The 27,941-nt window shown below is 39.1% G+C and overlaps 1 protein-coding gene across 1 annotated transcript in view; it reads left to right on the plus strand.

The window, feature by feature from the left end:
* Positions 1–27,941, plus strand: part of Tmem255a (transmembrane protein 255A) — a 53,609-nt gene that overhangs the window by 14,722 nt on the left and 10,946 nt on the right. Inside the window, exons 3-8 of the mRNA XM_042669179.1 lie at positions 2,562–2,624; positions 4,636–4,725; positions 9,661–9,729; positions 11,586–11,674; positions 19,813–19,975; positions 26,974–27,117. Coding sequence (XP_042525113.1) covers positions 2,562–2,624; positions 4,636–4,725; positions 9,661–9,729; positions 11,586–11,674; positions 19,813–19,975; positions 26,974–27,117 — 618 coding nt within the window. The remainder of the gene's footprint in view (positions 1–2,561; positions 2,625–4,635; positions 4,726–9,660; positions 9,730–11,585; positions 11,675–19,812; positions 19,976–26,973; positions 27,118–27,941) is intronic.

A 27,941-nucleotide genomic window follows, 5' to 3' on the forward strand; every position in this document is an offset into this window, starting at 1 on the left:
TCTTTTGCTCAAGGCTAGCACTCTACCACTTTGAGCCACAGCACCACTTCTGGTTTTCGGGTGGTTAATTGGAGATAAGGGTCTCACAAACTTTCCTGCCCAGGCTAGTTTGAACTGCAATCCTCAGATCTCAGCCTCCTGAATAGCTAGGATTACAGGCGCGAGTTACCTGCGCCCCACTTCTCTGTGGTTCTGGATCTCTCTCTCCCTCATTAGATTATGAGCTCTTATAAGATAGGGGCACAGGTCTTCTTACATATTTGACATAAAAGTATTCAATAGATGTTAGAAAATAAAATGAATTTGAAGGGAATAGAGTGGATTGGAAGTGGGAAACTGGCTGGCCTGGGATTTCCAGTCTTGGAGTGCTTTGTTTTTCTAGTGAGTTCCAGTAGGTTAAGCCTAGCCTTTGAGACCATGACCATAAGAGAGTTGACAGGGATAGTCAGTGTGACTGATGTCTGTAGTAGGGGAAAGTTTGCTGTTGGGTTTCAGGAGACACTTTGTGAGTATCTGTATAAGCTGATGAACTCTTTGCTAAAAAAAAGACTTACTTCTCCTTAAAGAAGTTGCATCTGAATTTCTTTCAGTCTCTGAGAGTGACTCAGAATATTATAAGCACATATATTTCATGTAATTCTCTCTTAAGAAAAATGAAATTTATTGAACGTATTGAAAGGGGGACATAATACCGAAAGGAGAAACTTTTATCATGATATGGAGCAACTATTGACAGGCTTTTCCAGGTCAAGTTACAGAGACTCTGAAGTTAAATGTATTTAAAAATAGTATGATAATCGCTAAAGCAAAGTAAATATTTACTAAACACTTACTGTGTGCCAAGCATTATGGAAAGTTCTTTGAATATATCAATTTGCTTAATCCTCACAAAAGCCCTTTAAGGTAGCACTACTATGGTCCCTGTTTTACAGATAAAGCAACAGGTTTACAGAGGTTAATCAGCTTGTTCAAAGTTGTACAGACGTAAGTAGATATCTGGGGTTCCAAGTCAGGTGACTGTGATCATCAGATTTTAACCACTATATTTTATGACAATACATTTTAATTATATTTGAAATTAGACCATATGGAAAACAGGCACAGCTTAGGTGCTGAATGAGTATTTGCAGTAGAATCTTTTTTAAATACCATACAGAGGGGTTACATAAGCAAGGTAATGAGTACACTTCTTATCAAGCATTGTTGCCTCCTCCTTTGTTTCCCCTTACCATCCCTGCCTTCTCATCTCCCCACCCCCACGTTGGTATAATTTGTGGAGGAGAAGGGAAAAAACAAATTGTTTAAATAGGGATACAGGTGGACCCATTGCAACAATGAGATGTACAAAACATTATGTAGACTCTTAAATAGTATGGTATATCTCTATCTATCTATCTATCTATCTATCTATCTATCTATCTATCTATCTATCTATCCATGTACCCCAGTTTCTATTTCCCAAGAGTAACAACTGACGAAGTGGTTCTGCGGGAAGTCTCTTTGGAAATTTGCTTCCTTTCATTCTTGAAATTCTGAGACAACCACTCAGTTCCCCTGCTCCCCCAAGTCCAGTACTTGGGTTCATTAGATATACAAGTCTGAGTGTAAGACTTGGAAGTCCTTGGACCAAAATGCATGCTTCTGTGAGCCAAAGTAAGGCTGCAGATAATCTGAAACTGAGATCATTAGTGAAGCCAAAGAGAAATGTAACTACATTAGCTTTTGTTAAGATTTATTGGTCCATTCTCACCACTTTTTACTTCTTCCATTTTCATCTCCATCAGTAGCTATTGGTTAGTGATCATTTTCAGCTGAGATGGGCAAACTCAGTCCACTAATGGCAGGACTGAGAGGACAGTGATATCTGCTACACTGAGCCATAATCCCAGCCACTTAGACAGGGAAATTGTTTTTCGAGGTTTTACACTGCCATTTCTGTTCACCCTTTAATGAATGCTTCAAATGAAGCAGAGATGGAAGAAGAAGTGAATAAGTGCTAACATAAATTGCAGTGGGTCAACCACAAATATAGGCTTTCAAAAAAAGTTCTTTTATTTTTATTTTTTTAGTGTGGGTTAAGGTGCTTGCTGATTTTTAAAGTACTTCCTGATTTTGATTAGTATGCCAGATGCATCAAAAATTACTATTGCACACCTTTATTCTGTAACCCATACTTCAAAGTGGAAGACTCTTTTCAAAAACAGATAAAGATCAAACTATAATGTGTGCTTTTCATCGTTATGTATCTCTGACTCACCAGTTACATACTAGGTAATGGATATTGAAATTGAAATAGGTACACTCTGAAAAGCTATAGCTGACCTTTACTTTTAGTTTTTGGCATGAATTTCTTTTTAGGCATGATTCATTGCTTCAAAGGAAAATTGAAAAATGGCAGGGGAAAATAATTTCAGTTCATATCTTTGTGTAGGCAATGGCTTGTGGCTTTAACATTTGCACTCGTTTTTTTTCATGATCCTGAATCATATTCAGGAGCTAGAATGATGGTAGAGTCCGGCTGACTGTCTTCCCACATTCTATGCATGCTGTTTGCTTTCCAGCTTGGCTTTGGGTCATTCCTTGGAATCATCGGTTCAAACCTTGTGGAAAACAAGCGGCAGATGGTAAGTCTTCATTTCTATAGGATCAAATTCTTCTCTAAAAAAGCTCAACTTTCTGTGAATATGTAATCCATCTCTTAAGCTTGTGTAAATTTGTCTACAAAACAAACTGCTACTTTGGTTACCCCCTCAAATCCTCCAAAGAACTTATGTTACAGTGAACCCCCATACTACTTGGCTGGCCTGACTAGTCTCAAGCCATAGAGATACATTCTTGATCTTGCCCTTTGAAAGAATACTCCAGCTTGTCCTTGTCTGGAGTACTTTTGCTTCAGTGATTTCCATTACTGCAGCCCAGAATTGTTGGTGACTCTCATGTCATCTTTTCTGATATATAATGTTTTGGAAAAGGTTTCAGAGGATTACTCCTCTCAAGGGCAAATGGTTTGTACAGTATTTTCACAATAAAAAAATAAAAAAAGGGCAAATGGTTGCATTTCTTGGTTCAATCTGGGAAGGCTTCTTTGAGAACAAAGGTAGACTGAACTTCAAGTCAATTGCAGTTTTACACTTGTGGTCAGATGGTGGGTTAATTAGATTTCTCTTGTACTCTGTGGGATCAAAATTTTGATAATGAGGTCTATTTAATAGCATGTATAAACAGATAATGTAATAGCTCTAGAGATAGAGAACTCTAACCATATATTTTTCCCCAGCACCATGGCGAATCATTCTCAAGGGAGTTCTAATCATTTATTTGTTCCATTTTACCTGGACACCCTCCTTTGCCAGTTGTTTTTGCACTTTGCACTTAAATTATTCAAAATAATGGAGGAGTTTTAATTGTAGAGCGGATCATCGCATAGCTAATAATGCCAATTTTGTGAGATTGTTCATCTATTATTTACCAATTATCTGTAATGCTGTGAAGTGAGATTTATGAGAGATGTTTCTGAACAACTCCCAAAGGAGATACGCATTTACTCCTAGCTTGTTGAACGGAGAGAACTTTAGTGTGCCCTTGGACTTGATTTCTTCCTTGTCATGGAGAATAGTGTATAGCCAATGTAGTTCCTCTTTCCCCCACAAAAGTCAAGAAAGAAAACATTCTGCAACCATATAGTTTTAAGAGTTAACAAAAGCAGATGGTGGTCTTAGCACCCTAGGAAATACCTTGAAACACCTATGGGTGACACATTGAGTTGTAGAATAACCTTGGTAATGGAAGACCATCTAATTTGATTAATAAATAAGAACATCCGGCTTGAGAAAACATTTTCTTTCTTTCTTTTTTAAATTTTTTTTTTGGGTCCGGTCGTGGGGCCCGAACTCTGGGCCTGGGCGCTGTCCCTCAGCTCTTCAGCTCAAGGCTAGCCCTCTACCACTGAGCCACCTTCCCAGCCCCCATTTTTCTTATTTCTAAGTTTCCATATACACCCTACAAAACTGATCCATTTCACTAACTTCAATCCTTGTAAAAAATGTCTATGACATTTAAGTCTACAAGTTGAGTGTTCTCTTTCTTCAATGATGCTGAAGGCCATATGGGGTTATACAGGCCCTTCAGATTACCCTTATAATCAATGTCCACTATGCTGTGGTGTAAGTTGTGTGAGGAAATGCAAAGAATGCTGGAGTAGGAGTTGATGGGATCAGATACTCCCATAGACTAGATAGAGACCCTGGGAATAACATTTCCTTTCACTGTGCCTCCATTTTCACATAAATAAAATAGAGGGTTGGATAATATGATATAAAAGGTCCAAGATTTTCTGAGTCCGATGATGCTTTGAAAGATCTGTACAATCGGATTCCTCTATGGATAGCATGCTGGATACCAGCAAGATTCCTCTTCATTTGGTGTTCAGAGAGTGAATTTCTTAGTGTTCTCTGGAAATATAGAAAGTGCTTCAGTGTTCCCTTCTTTCCCTCCCTGAATCCTGCATGACTAAAAATAACATCCTGATGAATGATACGCTAGAGTTCTGCTTTAGATGGCAATCTCTTGGGGATTGCGTATCTCAAGAAGCATCAAGAGTGGAAGAATAACCATCACTTTTGTTTCTCCTTGCAGCTGGTAGCTTCTATCGTGTTTATCAGCTTTGGTGTGATTGCAGCTTTTTGTTGCGCCATAGTTGATGGAGTCTTTGCTGCCAGACACATTGTGAGTATTATTAGCTCTGGGTTAAAGTACATGTGCAATCCATCAGAACACCTTTGGATGTGTACTGGATGCTCAACACTGTCCTAAGTATTTTGAGGAGATTACACAAGAGGAAAGCTGGGGTCCTGAAGTGTTGATAGTCAGGGTGAGAACATCAGTGGACACATAAGCATCTATACACCGAATCCAAACTAGGAGTATGAACTCCAAGTGCCAAGTGGTTCACTGTGGATTCCAGAGGTCAGGGTAAGCTTCCTAGTTGTGGAAAGTCTAGAGATAAGCCATTGAAACCTGAGTAAGATTTAGAAAGGGAATAAGTGGTTGGGGTAGGGGAATGACTTGGAACTAGTTTGGAGTGGGGAGAACAGCAGGAAGCCATGTGACTTTTTGTAAGCACTCAAATTTTCTGTGGCTTTCAGCAGCTTTCCCTTTCAACAGCCTACATGAACAAGCAGTGACAACAGAGTCTCCTTTTGTCAGATGATCAAACTTTTCTGACTCTCACAGGGACTTTTCTACCTGGGCTGGCTTCGAACAGTGATGATCCTCAGATCTCAGCCTTCTGAGTAGCTAGGATTATGGGCATGAACTGCAGGCCCCATCTTATCAGTAATGCTTAACATAATTCTACCAACCTGTCATAGCATTTCTTATTATCTCTTAAATGTATGCTCATTTGAAAAAAAAATTGTCTTTAAGTAGTTGTACAAAGTAGGTGCCAAAACAGTTTATGAATACAGTGTCTTAATCAGTGTCACCCCTTCAATATTATCATCCCCTTTCCACCCACCTATTCCCTTACTTTTCTTAATTTTGTGGTATTTACAATGAATTCTTGACTGCATTCTCCCCCTTCTACCACCATTCAATTATGTATGCCTATTTTGTAGCATAAATCAATCATATTATGCATGCTATTTTTGATTCAATAAGACCCATCTTTTTTGCTACTTTAAAATGTTTAATTTTTTATTTTATTTTTGAAATAATACACATTTGTAATACAAGAGGGTTCCACAGTGATATTTTCATACTAGTATACTGGATACATTAAACAAATTCACCTCTTCCATCATATTTTCATTCCTGTCCCCTTCTTCTCCATTAAATACATTTATTTATTTTATTAAGTAGTTATACAAGGGGGTTTCAATCCTAGAACCCCTTCCATTGTTCTCCCCTTTTCCCCTTCCCATCCCTGCCCTCAAGGTATGAAGTTCAAATTTGACATAATTTATATTGAATGTAATGACTGTATTTATTGATCATTCCTTCATCCCTCCATTCATGTACCCCATCTCTCATTGACTCCCCCTTGAACATGTTCCAACTTCCTGGTATTCATTTTGTTCATTAATGGTTCAAAGGAGTTATATCCTTGACTTCCTTCTCTAAGTATACTACTATCTTTTAGTCATTTTGATTGTGTGTATTTGTTGCCATGTGTTTCTATTTTAGATATAACTTCCACATAGGGGTGGAAAACATGCACTGTTTATCTATTTGAGCCTGACTTACTTCACTTAACATACTTTTTTCTTGGTCTGTCTATTTCTCTGCATATAATATAATATTATTCTTTCTAATGAATGACTAATATCCCACTGTGTATATGTACCACATTTTCTTACTCCATTCATCTGCTGTAAGGCATCTGGGCTGTTTCCACAAATTGGTTATTGTGAGTTGTGCAACAGTGAATATGGATGTGTAGGTGTCTTTACCATATCCTGGCTTGTTATGTTCTGGGTATATGCCCAAGTGTGGTATGGCTGAATCATACAATAGTTCTATGTTTAAGTTTTTAAGGAATCTCCAAATCACCTTCCAGAGTAGTTGCACTAGTTTACATTCCCACCAAGAGTGTAATAGGGTTCCTTCCCCCACCCTACCCTGTACATCTCTGTCAGAATTTCTTGTTCATATTCTTGATGATGGCCAGTCTTAATGGGGTGAGATGGAATCTCAATATTGCTTTGATTTGCATTTCTTCTATGGCCAGGGATGTTCAACATTTCTTCATGTTCATTGTTCATGTTCATTGGCCAATCTTGCTTTTTATTCTGTGAAGTCTCTATGTATTTCTTTTGCCCATTTATTGAGTTATTGATATCTGGAGGGTTTGTTTCTTGAGCTTCTTGTATATTCTAGATATTAGGTCCTTGTCAGATATATACTTGGTAAAGATCTTCTCCCATTCTCTAAGCTGCCTTTTTATCTTAGTAACTATGTCCTTAACTGTGCAGAAACTTTTTAGTTTGATGTAAACCCATTTTTTTTATCATCTCTCCATTTTGCTGAGCCCCTGGAACTCTATTCAGAAAGTTCCTATTTGCCAATATGTATGTTCTGTTCCTGCTATTCTTTTCTGTAGTACTTTCAATGTTTCATGCCTGATGTTGAAATCTTTGATCCATTTTGAGTCAATATTAGTGCAAGGTGACAGAAGAATAAGACCCATCTTAATAACACTAATTCCTTATGTTTGTGTCATTCGTTTAGCATTTTTGTGTTTCTTCACATCTATTATCTTATTTGAAGCCCATGGCAATCCTGTGAGATATGTAGGGCAGGCATTATTATCCTCATTTGACAAGTGATATTCACTCTGAGGCAGTCTCCATGGCAACATAGGCCTAGTGGCTAAGAAACCTGAAGTAGATTTTGATGGCATTGTGAGCTAAAATGGCGTCCTTTTCTCTCCTCCTACTCCTGATGTTTTTTAATAACTTCATTGAGATATAGTTTATATTCTGTACAACTCACCCATCTAAAGAGTTTAATCCAGTGGTTTTTACTGTACTTAGTTATAGGCAATCATCAGTTGATTTGAGGAGATTTTTTTTATCATCTCAAAAAGAAACTGCAGGGGCTGGGAAGGTGGCTCAGTGGTAGAGCACTTGCCTTGCATGCATGAGGCCCTGGGTTTGATTCCTCAGCACCACATAAGCAAAAAGAAAAAAGCTGGAAGTGGCGCTGTGGTCAAGTGGTAGAGCACTAGCCTTGAGCTGAAGAGCTGAGGGACAGCACCCAGGTCCAGAGGTCAGGCCCCCCGACCGGACCCCCCCCCAAAAAAGAAAGAAACTGCACCTTTTACCTGTTGTATCCTTGTCTGCATCCTCCCTAGCCCTAAGTGACCACTAATATGCATTCTTTTTCTATACATATCCATATTCTAGATATTTCATACATATTGGCTTCTTTAGTGTGATATTTTCAATATTCATCCATAATGAAGCATAGATTAGTACTACATTACTTTTTCGGCCTATTAATGTTCCATTGTCTAGATATACTAAATTTTATTTGCCTGTTTACCTGTTGGTGGGCATTTAGATTGTGTCCATCTTTTTGGCTATTATGACCATAGTGCTATAAAACATTTGTGGACAAATTTTGCATGGAAATATATTTTCATGTTCATTTCCCTTCCATTTTCCATTGAGATCTAGAATTGACAGGTAATATAACCATGTTTACTTGGTTGATGAACAGCCAGATTCCAAAGTGGCTGCTTTACATTGTCACCAGCAGTATATAAGGATTCTGATCTATCAACATGTTCACCAACTCTTATTATCTAACCTAGGTATGAGGGAGCATCTCATTATAGTTTTGATTTGCATTTCCAACACTCCTAACATTTTTTGATCAGTGGCTTCAGTGAAAGGCAATGGAAAAAAATCTTAATTCTACTTACTAGAAATGTTCCTGTTATGATCATTTACATGCCCCTGAATATAGGTCCTCTGTACAACCAGAAGTTAATAGTTGTACTACAGCATTGATTCAGAGACTTTGGATAAGGCTGGACAAAACTTTAAGAAAATGTTTCTTCTTACACTGTACTTGTTCTAAGCCATCTGGCAGTCCTCGCTGATACCCAAGAAGTTTTAGAGTTTTGTTAATCACTGGCAATATCTGTTGGCTACCTTAAATGAAAGGTACATTTCTACCCCAGCATAGCTTGAGTGGTAAGTGCTAGCCGATCTGTTAACAACATCCTTTAACATCATCTTGTCATGTTTCTTTGGCTTGAATGAATCTGAACTTCTCTCAAGACCTACTTTCTACCACATCCCTATATGTTTGTCTTGTTTCTTCTCTTTCTTGTCTCATATTTCCTTCTTTTCCCTTTCCTACTTTTGGCCATTAATTATCTGGGAAACTCACATTACTTTACTGAATCATAGTTTCTTTCACTTCCAGTGGTATATAACAGTAACCTACCATTTATGATCAGCATGAAAATAAAATTAAATAATCGTTATCAACATGCCTTAAGAGGGCCTAGTATAGACATTCAACAGAAAGCAGTTTCTCTTTCCAGCTCTTCCCACCTAACTTGGTAAGCCTCCAAGATAAAGAGCTTGCATCCCTTGCTGAGTGACCTCTTATCACCTCCTGAACAATTCCTTCTGTGGAATCTGTGGAAATGACAATAGTATACAAGTCAGCAGTCCTTGTCTAGTCCCCAGTAGGTAATGAGACTTCACCATTGGAGGTGTTCTCTCTCCATTTGGAAATGTATTGTTACAACAACTTTGAGTTTGGAATCTTACTAATTGGGGATTATTTGCAAGTAGAAAAGGCCAAAAGTAAAAAAAAAAAAAAAAAAAAAGCAGAAACAAAATTTCAAGTAACTTCTTTCTCAGTTGATTTCCTAAATTTTTATTAACTAAGTAGTCCAATAGGAAACAATTATTAGAACATTTTTGTCTTATCCTTATATTCTCAGGTTCCTTAGATGAGCAAATTTCATAAATAACTCAGCCTACCTGCTAGTGTGTGTGTGTGTGTGTGTGTGTGTGTGTGTATGTGTGTGTGTGTATGTGTGTGTGTGTGTATGTGTGTGTGTGTGTGTATTTAAATATTTTATTACCAAACTGCTTTCTTCTTCAAAGCTAAAACTGGGTTTGGTGTTTCTTTTTCCAGGATCTGAAACCTCTGTATGCTAACCGGTGCCACTATGTCCCCAAGACATCCCAGAGAGAAGCTGAGGAGGTAAGCCAGAGAATGAGACTATTTATCTTTCCCTCCCAGAAAACTTTCCTGTTTTACATGAAAGTTTTCTTTTCGTCCTTTTACTTGGTGTGGAGTTTACTGCTGAATGTCTAGCTGATTTGTCCAATGAGTCAGAAAACAATGTTAGTGAAGTCAGAGATTGGAATCTCATGAGGCCTAATCAGATTTCCTTTTTTTTTTTTTTACTGGAGGATCCCCTATGCAGCTAACCAGCAGCCTCTTAGTGTAGATGAAAAAGTGTCCACAGGGCATACTCCTCCCCCATCTTGTAGATGATTCAGTTGCCTGGACTTAGTGCTTGGCTGGGAGAAGGTGGGAGCCCCACCAAGGTATTAGGTCTAGTCTAAAGAAGCAGAGCCTGAGTCCAACACATGGGAAAAGCCTAGAAGCCAAATAAGGGCTGAGCAACCTGGTCTGCTTTATGGCTTTGGCCTAAATTGTCAGTCTGCCCAGTTTCATGTCCCCCACAAGAGGCTAACCTAATAATCTGTAAGAAGGTACATAAGATCTCTTTTCTTCCCTACACATCACTTATCTCTTCTTGTGTTCCATGGGGTCTCATAAAACTAGAGGCAATGGGCAGTTGCAGCATTTTTGGAAATCTTTCTTTTCAGTAAATCATGTTTCCCTAACCCAAAAATTTCTTTGCATGAAACTCTGTGTTTCCAGAAGATATAATAATTTGGTACTCTTTTAACCTCAAACTGAAAGTCAGTCACCTTCCAGAACAGTCAGAAAAAGAATAAACATGTTATTGGAAAGAAAGGCAAGGTGGAAGCAAAATGGTCGCTTCATGGTTCAGCTTCAGGGGAAGCCATTTTACACAAAATGACTTAAATGGTACCTCTAGAGTCAGGTAGAGTGATAATCTTGCTGCCCGGGCATCCTCACAAATATTTATATTTTGCTTTAGTCATTTATGTTACCAACTACAAAGTTACCATTTTTTCTAACTCTTCTTGGGTTAGAAAGGAGGAATAGAAATGTGTATTGCTGACATTTATCACAAAGACAGTAAACATTTGGATGAAGGAGCCAATATAGAATAAAAAGGGTCTATTTACTGTGACTGTTCTCTATAACAAAGGCAAAACAAATTTACAATCACTTTATTGTGTGCAGATAGGGGAGGGAACCTGGAAATTTTCTTGCAAACAAGCGATTGTAAATGGAAATAAGTGTTTGTTAATTTTTTAAAAATGTTTGCAAACTCAAAGTGTATAAACTGTCATAGATATTATCTTGTTTTCATTGTAATGATTTTGTTGTGTTAACCTGGTCATTGTGAAAATAGTGATAATGACTTCCATAGGTTTGATTGTAACCCTGGTCCCCCTAACCCTATTTTTCCTGTGTAAGGTCATAAGTTCCTCAACCAAAAATTCTCCTTCCGCGAGGGTTATGAGGAACCTTACCCAGGCAGCTAGAGAGGTACTATTGTACTTCAGAGTGCATGTGATGGCCCCTCTGTCTTCTTCTCTACCCAATTTTCTTTCTATCTGTGTCCTGGTTTCCTCTCACATTCTGTCCTCATTCTCTACTGTCCATTTGTTCTTCCATCTGTCCTTCTGCCTGGCCTTCCTCCTCTCCATCTCCATCTTTCAGGGTTGGGGTACTAAGGGTTATGGCTAAGGCTGAATGGAAGCCGAGCTACACAGTGATTTGCTTTATGCATACATTTTACCACTTCCCTGCTCAGTCTCCTCCCTCTCATGTATAGGTGTAATCATGTCACAGCCATCCTTATTGTCTCCATCAGTCACTAACTCACATTTTCAAAGTGTCCTTCCTTCTATTGGATGTTAGCTCATGTTCTTGCTGTACTTTACCCTCAGGTGAATTGCCCTCATCTCAGCCGTGGATTCTGCACACCTCGCATCCGGGGTAATACTTGCTTCTGCTGTGACCTCTACAACTGTGGAAAGTAAGTATGAAGCCCCAGGTACATATCCACACTGGATATGACAAGAGCCAAGGTTGGAAAAGTCTCAGTGATAGGGACCACAGAAGTAAGTAGATAGTGTTGGTCTGTCCATAGATTTCAGTTATATTTCCTGCCTTTTCCATACCAGATACTGTGTTAAGTGCTTTAACATACTCGATCTCATTTAATTTTTGCCTGTTAGGTAGGTAGAGATATTTTAATTTTACAGATGACCAAGTAAGGCTCAGCAGAAATATATCTAGCTGAAAGTCATACAAAAGTGGAAAATTAGAATTAGGAATTGAACTGAGCATTTATATAAGATTATTCAACATTCAACAAATAGTTATTGAGCACCTCAGTGTCTTGCACTGTACTACACACTGGAGAATCAGAAGCAAATAAAATAGAAGTTTTTACTTCATGGAGCTTTTGTCCTAATAAGGCAGAGTCAATTAACACAAAAAACATAATACAATGCTAGGTGGTGATAGAACACTGAAGAAAAATGAAACAGGAGAAGATAGATCTTGATGAAGTAGAGGGGTGTGTGTGTGTGTGTGTGTGTGTGTGTGTGTGTGTGTGTGTGTGTGTGTGTGTGTGTGTGTGTTGTGTGCTGTATTAGATAGAGCAGCCAGGAAATATTTCTTTGAGAAGGTAAGATTTGTATAGAAATCTGAATGTCATGAGAGACAATCCACCTACATACCTGGGAAAGCTACAGTGTTGCATGCAAAGGCCCTGAGGCATGAATGGGGCTGATACTAGTTCTGCTATAACCATCTGGTTCTCTGCTCACCAACAGACAAAATATCATTTATTATTTCTTTCAAAACATATTTAGGTACTAGGAATATAGAATTTCCACTGTCATACTCAAAAGATTAGTATAGAAGACAGACGTGACCAACTGATATCAGTTTCGTGTGATAAATGTAGTGAGGATTGTGGGGATATCCTGGTGACCTAGGTGGTGTAAATAAATGAAGGGCAGTTTACAGAAGATGGTAGTAGTGTTGAGGAGGATGCAGTGTAGGAACTGACACATAAAGGCTAATTAAGAAGTTAAGAGATGGGTTGGGAAGGTGGCTCAGTGGTAGAACGCTTGTCTTGCATGCCTGAGGCCCTGGGTTCAATTCCTCAGCACCACATAAGCAAAAAGAAAAAAGCTGGAAGTGGCACTGTGGCTCAAGTGGTAGAGCGCTAGCCTTGAGCTGAAGAACTGAGGGACAGCAATCAGGCCCAGAGTTCAGGCCCCACGACCGGACTCCCCCCCAAAAATATATAAAAAAAAATAGAAGTTAAGAGACAAACCTAAATGTGGTAGAGGTAGAAAAGACATATTCTTGATACTTGTCAGGAGGTAAGGGGTGGAGGAGTAACAGAAAGTGTGTAGAAGGTGAGAACAGAGCTGTAAACCAGAGGTCAGATATTAGAAAATCAGTTGACCCTAGGAATGGCTTTGATTTAGCATAAATAGACAACTGGAAACTATTGAAGGATACAGCTTGGAAGATAGACTTAAATGGTAGAGACTGTGGGTATCTAGGAGGCCACTGCAATAGCACAGGCTACAGAGAATCGAGCCTAGATTAAATTGGTTTGGGAACAATAGAAAACAAATCATATTTTAAGAGAAACAGACAAGGGAAGTGGCGCTGTAGCTCAAGTGGTAGAGCGCTGGCCTTGAAGTGAAAAACTGAGGGACAGCGCCCAGGCCCAGAGTTCAAGCCCCATGACCGACCAAAAAAAAAAAAAAAAGAGAAACAGACAAGGTAGAATCTAATAGCAATGTGGAGAGGAAAAAACCGTCTCCTCCATCATGTCAGGTGTTTTCAGCTAGCTCCTGCCCAGGAACAATTGTTTTTCAGACTCAGTGCAAGAGAGCTGGGGGCCAAGAGTGGGAGTAAAGGAGGAACTGGTGGGGGTGGGGACTGGATGGAGCCAGATCTAGAGGTTCCAGACTTACGCAACCTCCTCCTCACACACATTCCCAGCTTTTGGTATCTAGGGGCCTGTTTCTCTGGTGTCTGGTTAAGACCTGGCTGGCTGGAAACAGAGAGGAGCCTCTTCAGCCTTTTCCCTTCTTTCCTAACAGGGCTTTCATTTCCTTCAAAGAGTTGGTAGTGGAGGAAGAAAAATTTAAAGATGCAAATGAGGTTTAGAGATTATATGGAAGGTTCAATTATTCATGTTGTAATAATAACTAACACTTGTAAATGACTTCTCTCCTTAGCAGCTATGATTGAGAGCTGGTTATAATTACACTTCCTGAGACCATTTTTTCAAAAACTGATCAAAGGAACATAAAATATATTCTAGGGGAATTGAGGTTATTTTGCTATCTTTCCTCTTGATTCTCCTTAATCCACACTTCTGCTCCATCCTTCCCTCTCTTTTTATCTTCTCTCTTTCTTTATTTCCTTGCCAGCTTCCTCCATTCTCGTTGCTACACTCGTCTATTGCTTCTCCCCAGCTTTATTTTCCCTGTTTCCCAGCCTCCTGGGGTAGGGACTGGAAACTTCCTGGAACTAGGCCTGAGATCTGGAGTTGAGAGGAGGCCCAAAGAGGGAGGTGAAGTGATCCCTTACAGACACTCTTTTTCTCTGTTGTGGATGTGTTTCTGAAAAAGGATGGATTTAGCAGAGCCTTCGGGTAAATATTTTCTTTTCTTTAAAGTGAGAAGTCTTAAATACTATTTATCAATCTGAATTTCATGATATCTGACTTACTTTCTTAAAGCAAGTTTTATCACTTAAAAAAAATGTTACTGATCCTAGGGATTGAACTATGAGCCCGGGTTCTGTCCCTGAGCTTTTTTGCTCAAGGTTAGTGCTCTACCACTTGAGCCACAGCTCCACATTTTGTGGTTTATTGGAGAGAAAAGTCTCACAATCTTTCATGCCAGTGCCATCTTTTAAACACTATCTTCAGATCTGAGCCTCCTGAGTAGGTAGGATTACAGGTGTGAGCCACCAGAACCCAGCTACCACTATTGTTTTTAATAAAGAAATGAGGGACTGTGCTAAACTATGAGGACTCAAAGAGCAGGGAGAATGACATAATCTTATGTATGTACTCTATCACAGGGCTAGCCATGAGGAAAGAGCTGATGAAAAGTGAGTGACATTTGTTGAAAGGACTGTGGCAGTCCAGGGGAGAATTTGTTTCTTTCATGAGAAAAAGAAAATACTGCATTAGATAACTGACAGGGGTCCTGGGAACATGGCCCCTAAAGATCTTCAAGTCTAGAAATGGCTTTCACATATTTTGTGTCTGCATTCAGTGCCAGGCATCTTTCAGTAACCTTTTCCAAATCTGTGGTGCCCAGATTCCAAGGGCAGAGCCAGTAGAAAAGGACTTGCTTAGCTTTACATCAGGTCATAAACTCAGGCCGTGAGACAGGCCATGGAACAGTCTCACAATCAAAGGAAAACATTTTCCTAGACCTGGGGCTTCTTCCAGCCAGAGCCAATGACACCTAAACTTGGGGCATAAATATAGTTAAGCAACCAACATTCTGAGGCTTGGAGACTTTAATTTTGCCAAATGGTTTGTTTTCTTCATGCAAAGCCTATTTTTAATCAATTGCCAGTTCCTCTGGTTTATTTCCTGGAAAGGAGGCCAAGAAAAAAAGTGGGAACAAAACATCAGGCAGTCATTTTTACGGTGCTACAGAAACAGAGATCTTACTGTCCCCTTGAACCCACAGACCTTCTTTGATGTCATGGGTAGTGAGGTTTTAATACCAAACATAGCTTATTCCATTTAGCCTTGTGAAGGAAGGTGGCTTTCTCTAGGACACAGCTCTTCACTGGCTGCCTTTTAAAGTACTTTTGGCTTTCATTTGCTCACTTGTCTTTGGAGAGGTCAAGTCAATATCACTGGTTTTCAATATATAACCTAAAGGAAATGGAGTGGTTTGTGAACTGCCTCAGCTGGTAACAAAATGAAAAAAGTTTATTTTCCTTCATTGCTTCCTTTGACAATTTTTATATATCTCCTACTATGTGTCAGGGGCTGCTCTAAAAGAATTTGAGCCAGAAGACAGTTTTCCCTGAAGAAACTCAATTTTTCAGTAAGATTGTTGGAACCGAACTGAAAAATATAGTGTATAAGCGGAGATCCGGGGGAGAAGGGAAGGGAGAAGTAAAGGAGAGAGGGAAAGCAAAGGAAAAAGAAAGGAAGGGAAGGGGAGAGAGCTAGAGAGGAGATAGTGACAGAGAGAGAGAAGAGGAGAGAGAAAGGAAAGAGGAAAGAGAGAGAGAGAGAAAGACAGACAGACAGACAGACAGACAGGGAGAGAACTGTCTATCTGCCAAGAATTACCAAATGGTCCCAGGTCCCTGACCTCTACAAGGATGCCCTCCTACTTTATCCAAGATCTGCTGCTGTCTCTTATTATAAGTGGCAACTGAAATACAGAGAGGCTGTCTCCTTAGGTCTGCAAGAATGTGGAGAACAAGGGGTACATACTTATATTAGGTAATTAATCTCATGATCAATGCAAGTGTTTGCACTCAGTTACTTACTCACTAAGTACTTAATCATGATCTTTAACATTTCTACCACTGTGCTAGGAAGTAAGGGAACCACAAAGAAATGTGATAGATGACCCTTGCCTTCAAGAGCTTACAGTTTTGATAGACATCATGGTGGCCTTGGACTCAGTTGTAGCACATATTGAATTAAAGGAATAAGTGAATGATTGACATGCAATGTGGCAAACTAAAAAGAATAGACAGTCTGAAGCTGTGGGAGTCCAGGGGATAAGCTACTATGTGGGCACTAGAGTACTTAAATAAACTTAGAATGGTGGAAAAGATTAGGACATGCAGAGAACAGAGAGCACTACTTTCTACGGAAGAGGAGAAATCTGAGCAAACATTCAAAATAAATCCCATTAGAGTTAGCTTGGGGCTTCTTAGGACTCCAGGATAGCTGGAGTATAGACTATTTGGAGCTGGATTGTGGCCAGTGGGAATTTGGACCTTTTCTCCTAAAGATAATGGACAGCCATAGAAATGTTCTGATTAAATGAATGGCATAGTTTAAATAAAAATGTTTTAGGAATAGTAATCAGGCAGCAGTGTGGTTTTACAATCTTAGCGGCCTTCGGATGGAGGCAGTGGGAAGATGCAGTTTCAGAGGAAACTCTGTCCAGAGACTAGACCAAATGAAACCATGAATTTCAAACAGAAACAAACCACATTAATTGGCTAAAATAGGACTGTATCTAAACATTAACTTGCTTTTGCCTCATGGTTCAGTTTAAAATTTTAAATAGGGGTTGAATCACTCAAATTGACACTAAACATATCTTTTCTAAAGTTATTGAATTTTTTTTGCATTGCTAGGGATGGAACCAAGAGACTTGCACATCTTAGGCAAGAGCTCTTCCACTGCATCACATCTCCAGCCCCTAGTTACTGAATACTTGAACTATTCATCTATGTCCGTGTTGAAGCTGGTTCTTCTAAAGAATGAATGCTTTTCTCATGGAATTCAAAGTTTTGAAATGCATTGCCAAAGGTGGCTCTTGGAAGGGACAAAATATTGCTATGTGTTTTTGTGGGTGTTCATAATATGTGCTACAGTATGGCTTTCGTGTGTGTTATCATTAAATCTCCTAGACTCAGATAGTCTGAGAAAGCTGGTTAAGATCAGGCAGCAAAAACAAAAAATAACAAGAGTGAGAATTTCAATGCAGTTCACTGCCAAGTACACTATAGAAGGCACTTAAATAATTTGGGAGGTAAGCAAAGAGAATTTGAAGGACATCAGAAGCTGACTGCTAAGCCACTATTGCACTCTTCCAATCCCAAATGCAACTGGAGTACAGGCCTGCCATTTTCAGGAGATGGTCCCTGCAGAACTGTGTCTTGTGGGGCAGTCAGTAATCTGTCCACTCTTCCATCCTGGTCTTCAAGGCTATAGTGTCAACTCACAAGAGACACTCAAAGTGTGCTTACCAACAGACTTTTAAGACATAATCTTAAAAATACTGAAATCAAATTCAAACTTTAATTAAATGTAGCACCCTCAAAATTCCACTATGGAAGTTTATGATTGAAAACTGGGTCCCCTATATTGATAGGCTTACTACCACAGACTCCTGAATCCTAGCACCAGAGAATCTTTCAGATCCAGTAGGACTGAGGCTGGGTTCTGCATGTTTAACTATCTTTTCTTCCAAGACATATGCACATATACATAAATACACACAGTGGGACCCTTAGAGGCACACATCAATAGCACAATACCTCATGCCAGCAGAAAAAATAATCTGATGATTGTAATGCTGGTTAAAATTCCTGAGAAACTGACTTTTAAAAAATCCTCAAATAAATTAATTTGTAAAGTTTAAAAATCTCTTCTTATATGTATAATCCCTCATTGGTTCAGTAGAGATTACTCTAATTTTTTTGAGAGAGTCTCCCTATGTAGCCCAAGCTACTCAAACTCATTGACACTCCTGACTCAGATTCCAAAGTGCTGGGATTACAAGTTTGTGCCACTATATCTGACAACCTTTGATATTTTTTTGTGTTAGTGTTCTTATAACAGGCAAGTCACATGTAATTATCCTGATTCTGGAATGTTTAATTATGAGTGCAAGGTTAAAAATTACCATGTTTCAGATTCATTATCAATTCCAGTAGCCAAGTTAACTGCTTTGCAACATCTAGGAGGACAGAAACTTTTCATTTAATGAATTCAAATGGTATTTATGTAGCATTAAATATGTGTTTGCCACTACACTGAACTAAATGTACCAATCCTTTTTCCCCATGGAGACCATATTCAAGTTGGAAGGGCAAGCAATAATGAAGAAACACATCACTAAGCTAGTGATGTGGCTCCAGAGGAATAGAGTAGGGTAGTGTGTTAGTATTCTCAGGCTGCCATAAAAAATGTCATAGACAACATGGTTTTAACAACAGAATTTTATTTTCTCATAATTACAGAGTCTGGGAATTCCGAGATCAGGTTATCAGCAGAGTCAGCTTCTGGTGGGAGTTCTCTAGACTTCATCCTCTTATAAAACTGTCAATTCCATCAGATGAAAAATCTCATCCTGAAGTCAGTATTTAAACTTAATTATCTTCTAAAATCCCTATTTACAAATACAGTTGGTTCAGTTGTCTTTCTGTATACAAGGAGGATTGGTTCTAGCCCTCAGTGTCCTGCTGATTCTAAAGTACACAGATGCTCAATCTTTTATATAAAATAGCATAATATTTCTATACAACCTAAATATAGCCTCTTGTATTCTTTAAATTATCTACAGATAACTTATAACACCTAATCCAATGTAAATACTATGTAAATAGCTGTTAAACTGCTTTGTGTAGAGAATAGGGATGCAAAAAACTCTATACAAGAAAAAGTGCCAACTCACTTGTTAAAATATTTTCAATCCAAGTTGCCGGTGGCTCACACCTGTAATCCTAGCTACTCAGGAGGCTGAGATCTGAGGATTGCAGTTGAAAGCCAGCCAAGGCAGGAAAGTCCATGAGACTCTTATCTCCAATTAACCACCAGAAAACCAGAAGTGGTGCTGTGGCTCAAGTGGCAGAGCACTCACCGTGAGCTGAAGGGCAGTGCCCAGGCCCAGAGTTCAAGCCCCATGACCAACAAAGAAAAGAAAAAGAAATATTTCAATCCATGGTTGATAGAACACATGCAGAAACAGTGCATATAGAGAGTCAACTTTACAATCTCATTAAGGGTTAAATCTTTCTTCCACATATGAATTTGACGAGATACAATTTGGTCTACAGCTAGTAATGTGATTGAAAGCAATTGGACTGGGTGGTCAGGGTGGCCTCTCCAAGAAAGTGATATTCTGGTCTGTAAAATACTTAGCACTATGCCTGGTAGATAAAAAGTATCATAGAAGTTCTATCTAGGAATAATGCTAATGATAGATCCCAGAGTTTCTCTGACAAGTAGTTTCTCTTGTTTTTTTTTAGATAAACTAATCAAACTTCGATTTGTTATCGTGTTTTGCTCTCCAAGTGCATGGCTATGATGTCCCCTATAGCAGTTCCCCACCTGGTAAACTATATGGTAGCCAAATTTCTGAGGGAAGGCAGGTGCCAGGGAACTGATAATCTGTGTTCCTCCCATTGCAGCAGGGTGGAGATCACCGGTGGGTACTATGAATACATTGATGTCAGCAGCTGCCAGGATATTATCCACCTCTACCATCTGCTCTGGTCTGCCACCATCCTCAACATTGTCGGCCTGTTCCTGGGTATCATCACTGCAGCTGTTCTGGGAGGCTTTAAGGATATGGTAAGGAAGGAAATGACTTTCCATTTCATAGTAACCCCTACTGGAGGTAGGGGCAAAAGGTAGACAGTTTGAAGTAATGGAGACCTATATTTTGAAGGGAAGAATCAGAAACATTTACTTTAAGGACATAGCTGCTTTCAAGGTGAAGGAGCCAGTAACATCATCAGCCCACACAGCAGCCACTGTTGGAGGTAGAAGACAAGGGTAGACAGCTTGATGCAGTGGAGACCCATATTTTGAAGGGAGGAATCAGAAGTATTTGCTTTAAGGGCATAACTTCCTTCAAGCTAAAGGAGCTAGGTAACATAATCAAACTGGAAAGATTTCTTGTTCATATGAGTTGCCTTTGTTCTTGAGGCACATTTTATGGGTAGGATGGGAGGAGGGAAGCGTGTTTTCAGTTCCCTTCTTCATTATGGTTATATAGACAGTCTATCATACCCTCTCCTGGACACTTTTAGTGGAAACCTGCTTAGATAGTTTTTCCCTTAACAGTTTTTGAGAAAGAAGAAAAGTTTATAGCTATAGACAAAATAAAGCTAACTTCCCCCTTCCTAGGAATGCCATCCTGGAGTTTCTTTGTTAAAAGCAACTAGGCTTTTTTCCATTTAAAGAACCAGCTCTAGGTTCTTTAAATGGAAAAAATGGCTGCTCTTGTCTTCAAGCTCAAATTTCAATCTGAACCTATCCATACTCTTGTTCATCTCTTTCAAATCTTTCCCCTATTTGTGTGTGTTGCGTGTGTGCACATGTATGTGTCTACAAATCCATACCAGCACTCAGTATCCAATACTTGATCCCTCTGTAATGATAGAGGCCTCTATTCCTTTGCATGTATAGAATTTTTCTGTTCTTAGTTGCTAAGTTGATAAACCTTGATCTCCATGAAGCTATGGTTATCAATCCTGTTTCATATTAGAATCACTTGATTTATGTACCTTCCCTGCCCCCAAACCCCATAGAAGTCCACATATCAGGGCTTCTCAGAGTTTCAGATTTAGTTAGTCTAAACCAAAACCCAGGCATAAATGATTTTTTAAAAAATCCACAAATGATTCTAACCTTCAGCTGGGGTTGATTACCACTCATTTAAAGGAATGTTCCACGTATGCTTAGGGAATTATTTTGTGCTAAAAAATACTCTTTTGACCCCAGAAATGAGACAGATTTTAGGCTCTTCATTGTTTCTGACCCATTTGGGGGTCTGGAAGAAACAGAAACTTGAAAGGCAGTTTGTAATTTGATCCTAGACTGTCAAAAAAGGATGACATTCATCAAGATATATTGTATTCATAAACTGCTTTGTCAAATGGCAACTCCTTTGCATGACTACTTAACGATAATAATTTTTAAAAGCATGAACAGAAAAAATGTAGGTATTCTTGTGGGTAAAAAATAGTATCTCACCATGGTTTTGATTTGCCTTTCCCTAATGGATGATGTCAGACATCTTTCATGTCCTTGTGGGCACTTTGTATGCCTTCTTTGGATCAATGCCTACTTAAGATTTTTACTATGTAGCCCAAGCTGCTTTGAAACTCATGATCTTACTGCTTCAGCATGCCGACATACTTGGATTACTGGGCCATGCACCACTATGAATCTATTTGCCCATTTTTTATGTTTGTCTTTTTGTTGTTGACTTGTAAGAGTTCTTTGTATATTGTGGATACTAGACCCTTATCAGATACATGATTTGCAAATACTTTCTCCTATTCTATAGGCTATATTGTAACTTTGCTGATAATGTCCCTTGATGCTGAATGTTTTACTTTCAATGAGATCTGGTTAATCTGTCTTTGTTGTTGCTGTACATGCTTCTGATGTTGTATCTTAGAACCTATTGCCAAATCCAAGGCCATGAAGATTTTCCCCTTTTTTTCTAAGAGTTTTATATTTTCAGTTGCTACCTTTAGGTCTTTGCTCCATTTTTATTTAATTTTTAGTGTGAAGTAGGGGTCCAATTTCATTCATTTTTTTTCATATGGATACCCAATTGTCCAGTACAGCTGTTCAAGAGACTATTCTTTCCCCATTTTAGGTCTTAGACAGCTTGTGAAAAATCAGTTAACCTCAGATGTATAGATTTGTCTCTGGATTCTTAGTTTCAATTACCTTTGATATACAAAGGAATAAGGAGTTTATTGATGTTCTGTCTGGAGAAGTGCATTATCAGCCCGTTAATAACATCCTTTTGCATATTTACTTCTTTTTCTCTTCACTATTAGTATCTTGTGACATAGTTATTACCATCCCCATTGAACAGATAAGGAAATAGGCCAAGAAGGGTCAAGTGATTTGCTCAGAGCTAAATACCAGAACTGGGACTGGAGCCCAGATCAGATCTATCAGATGCCAGAAGCCCTTGCTCTTTCCACTACATCCCTGCTGTCCCTAACTGGTTCTATAAGTGTAACAAACATTACCTACTTTGTTTGGTTGTTTTGATTAAAATAAATTACAAGTGAGTTGTTTTTAACCACTGAAAGCTTCTTTCGCCAGTAGATCAGAGGATGAGGGAAGTACCAAACATTATTAAATGGCAACCTGGGAAGTTTCTCAAGGAACAGAGGGGAAAATAAAAGACAAAAGAAAAGATCAGGAACAAAAAGAGGAGTGATATCAAAAAGCATTATACTCACAATCTGACTTATGGAATTGTAACTCCTTTGTACAAGTACTTAAGAAGAAGGAGGAGGAGGAAGAGAAGGAGGAGGAAGAGAAGCAGGAGAAGGAAGAGGAGGGGAGAAGGAGGAGGGGAGGAAGAAGAGGGGAGGAAGAAGAAGGGAGGAAGAAGAGGAGGAAGAAGAGGGAAGGAAGAGGAGGGGAGGAAGAGGAGGAGGAGGAGATGGTAGTGGTCAGAAAAGATACTTGATTCATGAGATGACATTAGTAGGAGTATAAGATGAAGCCACCAAGGAGGGACAACTACAAAGAACTCTTCTAATAACATGACATAAAAAGTCATGAGATAGAGCTGGGAAGGTGGCTCAGTGGTAGAGCGCTTGCCTTGCATGCATGAGGCCCTGGGTTCGATTCCTCAGCACCACATAAGCAAAAAGAAAAAAAAGCCAGAAGTGGCGCTATGGCTCAAGTGGTAGAGCACTAGCCTTGAGCTGAAGAGCTGAGGGACAGCACCCAGGCCCAGAGTTCAGGCCCCAGGACCGGACCCCCCCCCCAAAAAAAAAGTCATGAGACATTAACCTGGTGAGCTCATGTACGATGCTTAGCCTAGGTCCAAATGTGGTTGATGTCTTCTCTTTGAGTAGAGTACCCTGGGGTCTGTAGGGAGCCCAGAGGTATTGACTGATGGAAGCTATTTCCAGCGAGTAAGGACAGGAGCCAAGTGCTGTGAGCTGGCAGCCTTCAATAGAAAGAGCTAGGAGTAAGCATTTCTAGAGTTGTGGGATCGTGAGAGAAAAAAGAGAAAGTCTTCATTCTTAGATCAGAGGTGCTTGGTGAAAATAAGCTCAAAGAAATGTATGACGCATTGTTCATTGATTGACAATAGATGTAAGGATTTAAGATAAATCTTTATAAAGCCAATATATCTTGCTGTCCTCTCCTAACTGGTATTTTTGGTTTGAAGTAAGCTAGAGGAATAAAGGGACAGTCTTTCCAAAATCTGCAATCATTATCTCAGAATAGAGTTTTGTCCAGGCAAAATTGCTTTAGCCATTTCCTGTGCTACCTAGTAACTTTGTTTGACTAGAGCTCAGAATACTAATGATCAATAATGGGAGCCTTAGAACTTAAGCCACAGAATTTTAACACCCGCCCACACATATACACACATGTGCACACAAATAGAGCAGAGTAAAATCAGAACTATTGGTTTAAAGTATAACCAAACTACTTATTTTTCAGACCATCTCTTTTGTCTCATTGCTGCCCAAGTTTTTATCACCTTTTGCCTCACTTCATCTTCCACTTTCTCTCTTGTTACCTTGTCATTTCTCTCCACTCTCAGTCCTTCTCAGTGGTATTACTATGCCTATTCAACTTGCTTTTGTTGTTACTTCCCCTGCAATAATCAATTTCCTGTCAAATATGTTCCTGGATGCCTAGCCTCATTGAGCATACCAAAACTATCGTAAACATAGTTCCCATTGCATGAGTGTTTTTACCATAATTAGGCTTAGTTAATTTGGATAAAAGAGCTGGCTTCATTTTCCAAGAGGTGGGTGGCTGTGGTTTTAATGGACAGAAAACCAAGGGAACATGATTAGTGGTGAAATTTCTTCTAAGAATGCTGGTGGGGAGGAAAAGACATTTCTACATTTCATTTTTTTGTTGTTCCAATGTATTTGTCATACACTTTATTAACCAGCTTGCAACATTTTATCACTAGTAACTCTAAATACATATGTGCTAGCTCGTGTTTTCTCTTGTTGAATTGATCTCTGTATCATTATATTGTGACCTATTTTATCTCATTTTATACTTTTTGAATCAAAGCCTATAGATAAGCCTGCTCACTTTTGGTCTCCATTTATTTAATTACCTTACTGTTGTTTTAGAGGTGAGATACAATGGGGTTACCTTTACATACAGTAGGTCATAAGTACATTTCTTTCCTTTTGCTTAGATTCATCTGTTCCCTCATTCTCTCCCTCCCATCTCTGCTTGGTTCACTTTCATCAATGTCCAGTGTAGCCTGTGGGCTCCACTGTTGCACTTTTTCACCTGTTTTCCACTGATTTTGTGCCCTCCCACATCTTCCCTCAGATGTGCATGTGAATACACCGTATATGAGGTAAAGAATACAGTCATCTGAAAACAAAAAGACAAATTAAGAAAAGGTCCTTTGCTTCCTTGTCTTTGGAGTTCTTTACAGTATGTTTATTATTATTATTATTATTATTTTGTCAGTTGTGGGGCTTGAACTCTGGGCCAGGGCACTGTCCCTCAGCTCTTCAGCTCAAAGCTAGCACTCTACCACTTGAACCACAGTGCCACTTCTGGCTTTTGTTTCTGCTTATGTGGTGCTGAGGAATCGAACCCAGGGCCTCATACATGCGAGGCAAGCACTCTACCACTGAGTCACCTTCCAAGCCCTTGTATATTATTTTATATATGTATGAAGAGGTGCTTGGGTATTACAACTTGGTGATTTTCTCCTAAGACTATCCTCTTTTGGTCCCACTGTATATGCGTGTCTAGAATCCTGAATACTTTGCCATATCCCATTGCATTTTAAATCCAAATTCTGCATATCAGGGAGAATATGTGCCCCTTGTCTCTCTGATCTTGGCTTCCCTCATTCAACATGATTTGTTCTAGTTCCATCCATTTCCCTGCAAATGTCATTATTTTATTCTTTCTAATGGCTGTGTAAAATTCTATTGCATATACGTACCACGTTTTTTGGATCCATCCATATATTGTGAGGCATCTGGGTTGTTTCCATATGTTGGCTATTGTGAATAGTGCAGCAATGAACATGGATGTTCAGTTGTCCTTGTCATATCTTGGTCCATGATGATCAGGGAAGATGCATAGGAGTGGTATGGCTGGGTTGTAGGGAAGGTCTAAGTTTTATTTTTTGAGGAACCTCCAGAATGCTTTCCAGAGTGGTTGTATTATATTCCCACCAACAGTGTAGTAGGGTTACCTTTTCTCCATATACATGACAGCATTTGTTATTGTCTAAATTGGCCAGTCTAACTGGGGTTTAGATAATATCTCAGGGTTGTTTTAATTTGCATTTCCTTTATTGCCAGAGATGATGAACATTTCCTCATGTGTTTGTTTGCCATTCTTCCCACTTCTGAGAAGTCTCTCCTTAGCTATCTTGCCCATTCAATGATTGGTTTATTAGGTTTGGAAAGGGTTAGTTTCTTGAGATCCCTGTATATATCGTATATTAGGCCTTTGTCGGATGTATTTCTGGTAAAGACCTTTTCCCAATTGGTTGGTCGTCTTTCTAGTTTAGTAGCTATGTCTTTCGCTGTGCATAAACTTTTTATTTTCATGTAGTCCCATTTGTCAAGTCTCTCTCTTATCTGTTGTCTCTATTCAGGAAGTTCCTGCCTGTGCCTATAAGTTCTGATGTCTTTTCTACTCTGTCTTGCAGTAGTTTCAGTTTCAAGTCTGATGTTGAGGTCCTTAATCCATTTTTGAGTTGGTGTTAGTACATGGTGACAAGCAGGGATCCACACTTAGTTTTATATTTCTACATCTCTAAGAGTTCTTCCTTTTTAAGGCAAGTCAGTCCTTGGAATAGTCAAAATTCCATACCACTAGGTAGAGGCTGCCAAACATTTCTCTTGTTTGTGAGCTGAATTGTAATGACCGAGTTCTTCAAACCTCCTAGACAAGTCAACAGTCAGCCACTAGAAGGAAGGGAGCAACTGAACTGTGTTGAAACTTGCTGCAAAGGAGTTTCCCCTGCCAAAACCCTAAAGTGGTTGTCTGTGCCATTGCCAAAGTTTGTCTACATATTTTCACTATATGTCCTTCATATATTCAGAAGAGCTCATTAGGAAGAATGGAATGTGTAAGAATCCTCACCTTTACAAATATTTTGTGATTAAATGCATTCTGTCCTATCAAGAGCCTTGCAATTTGACAGTTTTCAGATCTTACTTTTAAACCCTTGTTTTTAAAAGTCATAGAAATCATTGTTTTTCTATAGGTTTGAAGTTTTCAAGTTAAAAAGTTGGGACACAATACATAGTAGCTTTAAAATTGTGAATTAAACACCAAACGAATAAACCCAATTAATGAGCAAATTAATTAAACGTTTTCAAAAGAAGTACAAATGGTCAATAAACACATGAAGATATGTTAAAAAAATCTTTACCTATAAAGCAAAGGTAAATCAAAATGACATTGAGATTTTCCTCATCCCAGTCAGAATGGCTACTGTCAAAAAAAAAATAACAAATAACAAATGCTGCTGAAGGGAAAAATGGACACATACACTGCTAATGGGAATGTAATAAGCATTCTAGTGATGAAAATTTATGTTGTTTCTAACTTGTGTTTTTCCACAGAACCCCACTCTCCCAGCACTGAACTGTTCTGTTGAAAATACACATCCGACAGTTTCTTACTATGCTCGTCCCCAAGTGGCATCATACAATACCTACTACCATAGCCCTCCCCATCTGCCACCTTATTCTGCATATGACTTTCAGGTATGTTTGGAAAGGCAAATAACCTTCTATTCCCTTTGTTCTAATTCATGCTTTCATGTTATTTCTCTCATTTTAATAGAACCTTTCCATTGTCTTTATAACATGAATAAGCAGCCAGACTATACCCCCATGGCCTATAGCAGCCAGTGATACCAGTGACTTGATTAGGGTACCAGTGACTAGATTAAGGACTGTATAGGTAAGGCAATGATGGAAGAGATGGCAAGATTTGAGTAGACTAAGAGAAGAAATGAGAGAAATGGGAGAAAAAGTTTTATGATGTTCCAAAGTGTCTTGGACTACACATAGGAGTGAGTAACAAGGCTGCAAAATAGCAGCTATCAGTGTCATTACTATATCATTAGTACATTACCATGAACCTTTGATCAACAGGGCCCTTTTCCAGACCTCTACCATGGGAAAAGCCGGGTCTTTGCTCCTTACACAAGGAGTATTATGAGTCACACAAGGGTTTGAATCAAACCTGAAATAACAAAGTCCCTTTCTTTTTCTTCAGACTTCCCACCTGGGACTGCATGGAGAAAATGTGTTTTTTATGATGCCCTCTCCCCTTTTGTCTTGTTATTACATAGGTCAGAAATAGTGTTGCAGCTAGCTGGGTTTGAGTTGCTCACACTGAGGAGACTGAGACCAAGCAATCCGCAATTCTCTGACTCTTATCTCCAACCACCAGAAAACCAGAATTGGAGCTGTGGCTCAAACTGGTAGTGTTAGCCTTGAGCAGATAAACTCGGGGACAGTTCCCAGGCTCTGAGTTCAAGCCCCACAACTAAAAGAAAAGAAAAAAAAGTGATGCCAAATTG

This window comes from Dipodomys spectabilis, unplaced genomic scaffold, assembly GCF_019054845.1.
Source record: "Dipodomys spectabilis isolate Male_0828 unplaced genomic scaffold, ASM1905484v1 ptg000490l, whole genome shotgun sequence".
Taxonomy (NCBI): Eukaryota; Metazoa; Chordata; class Mammalia; order Rodentia; family Heteromyidae; genus Dipodomys; species Dipodomys spectabilis.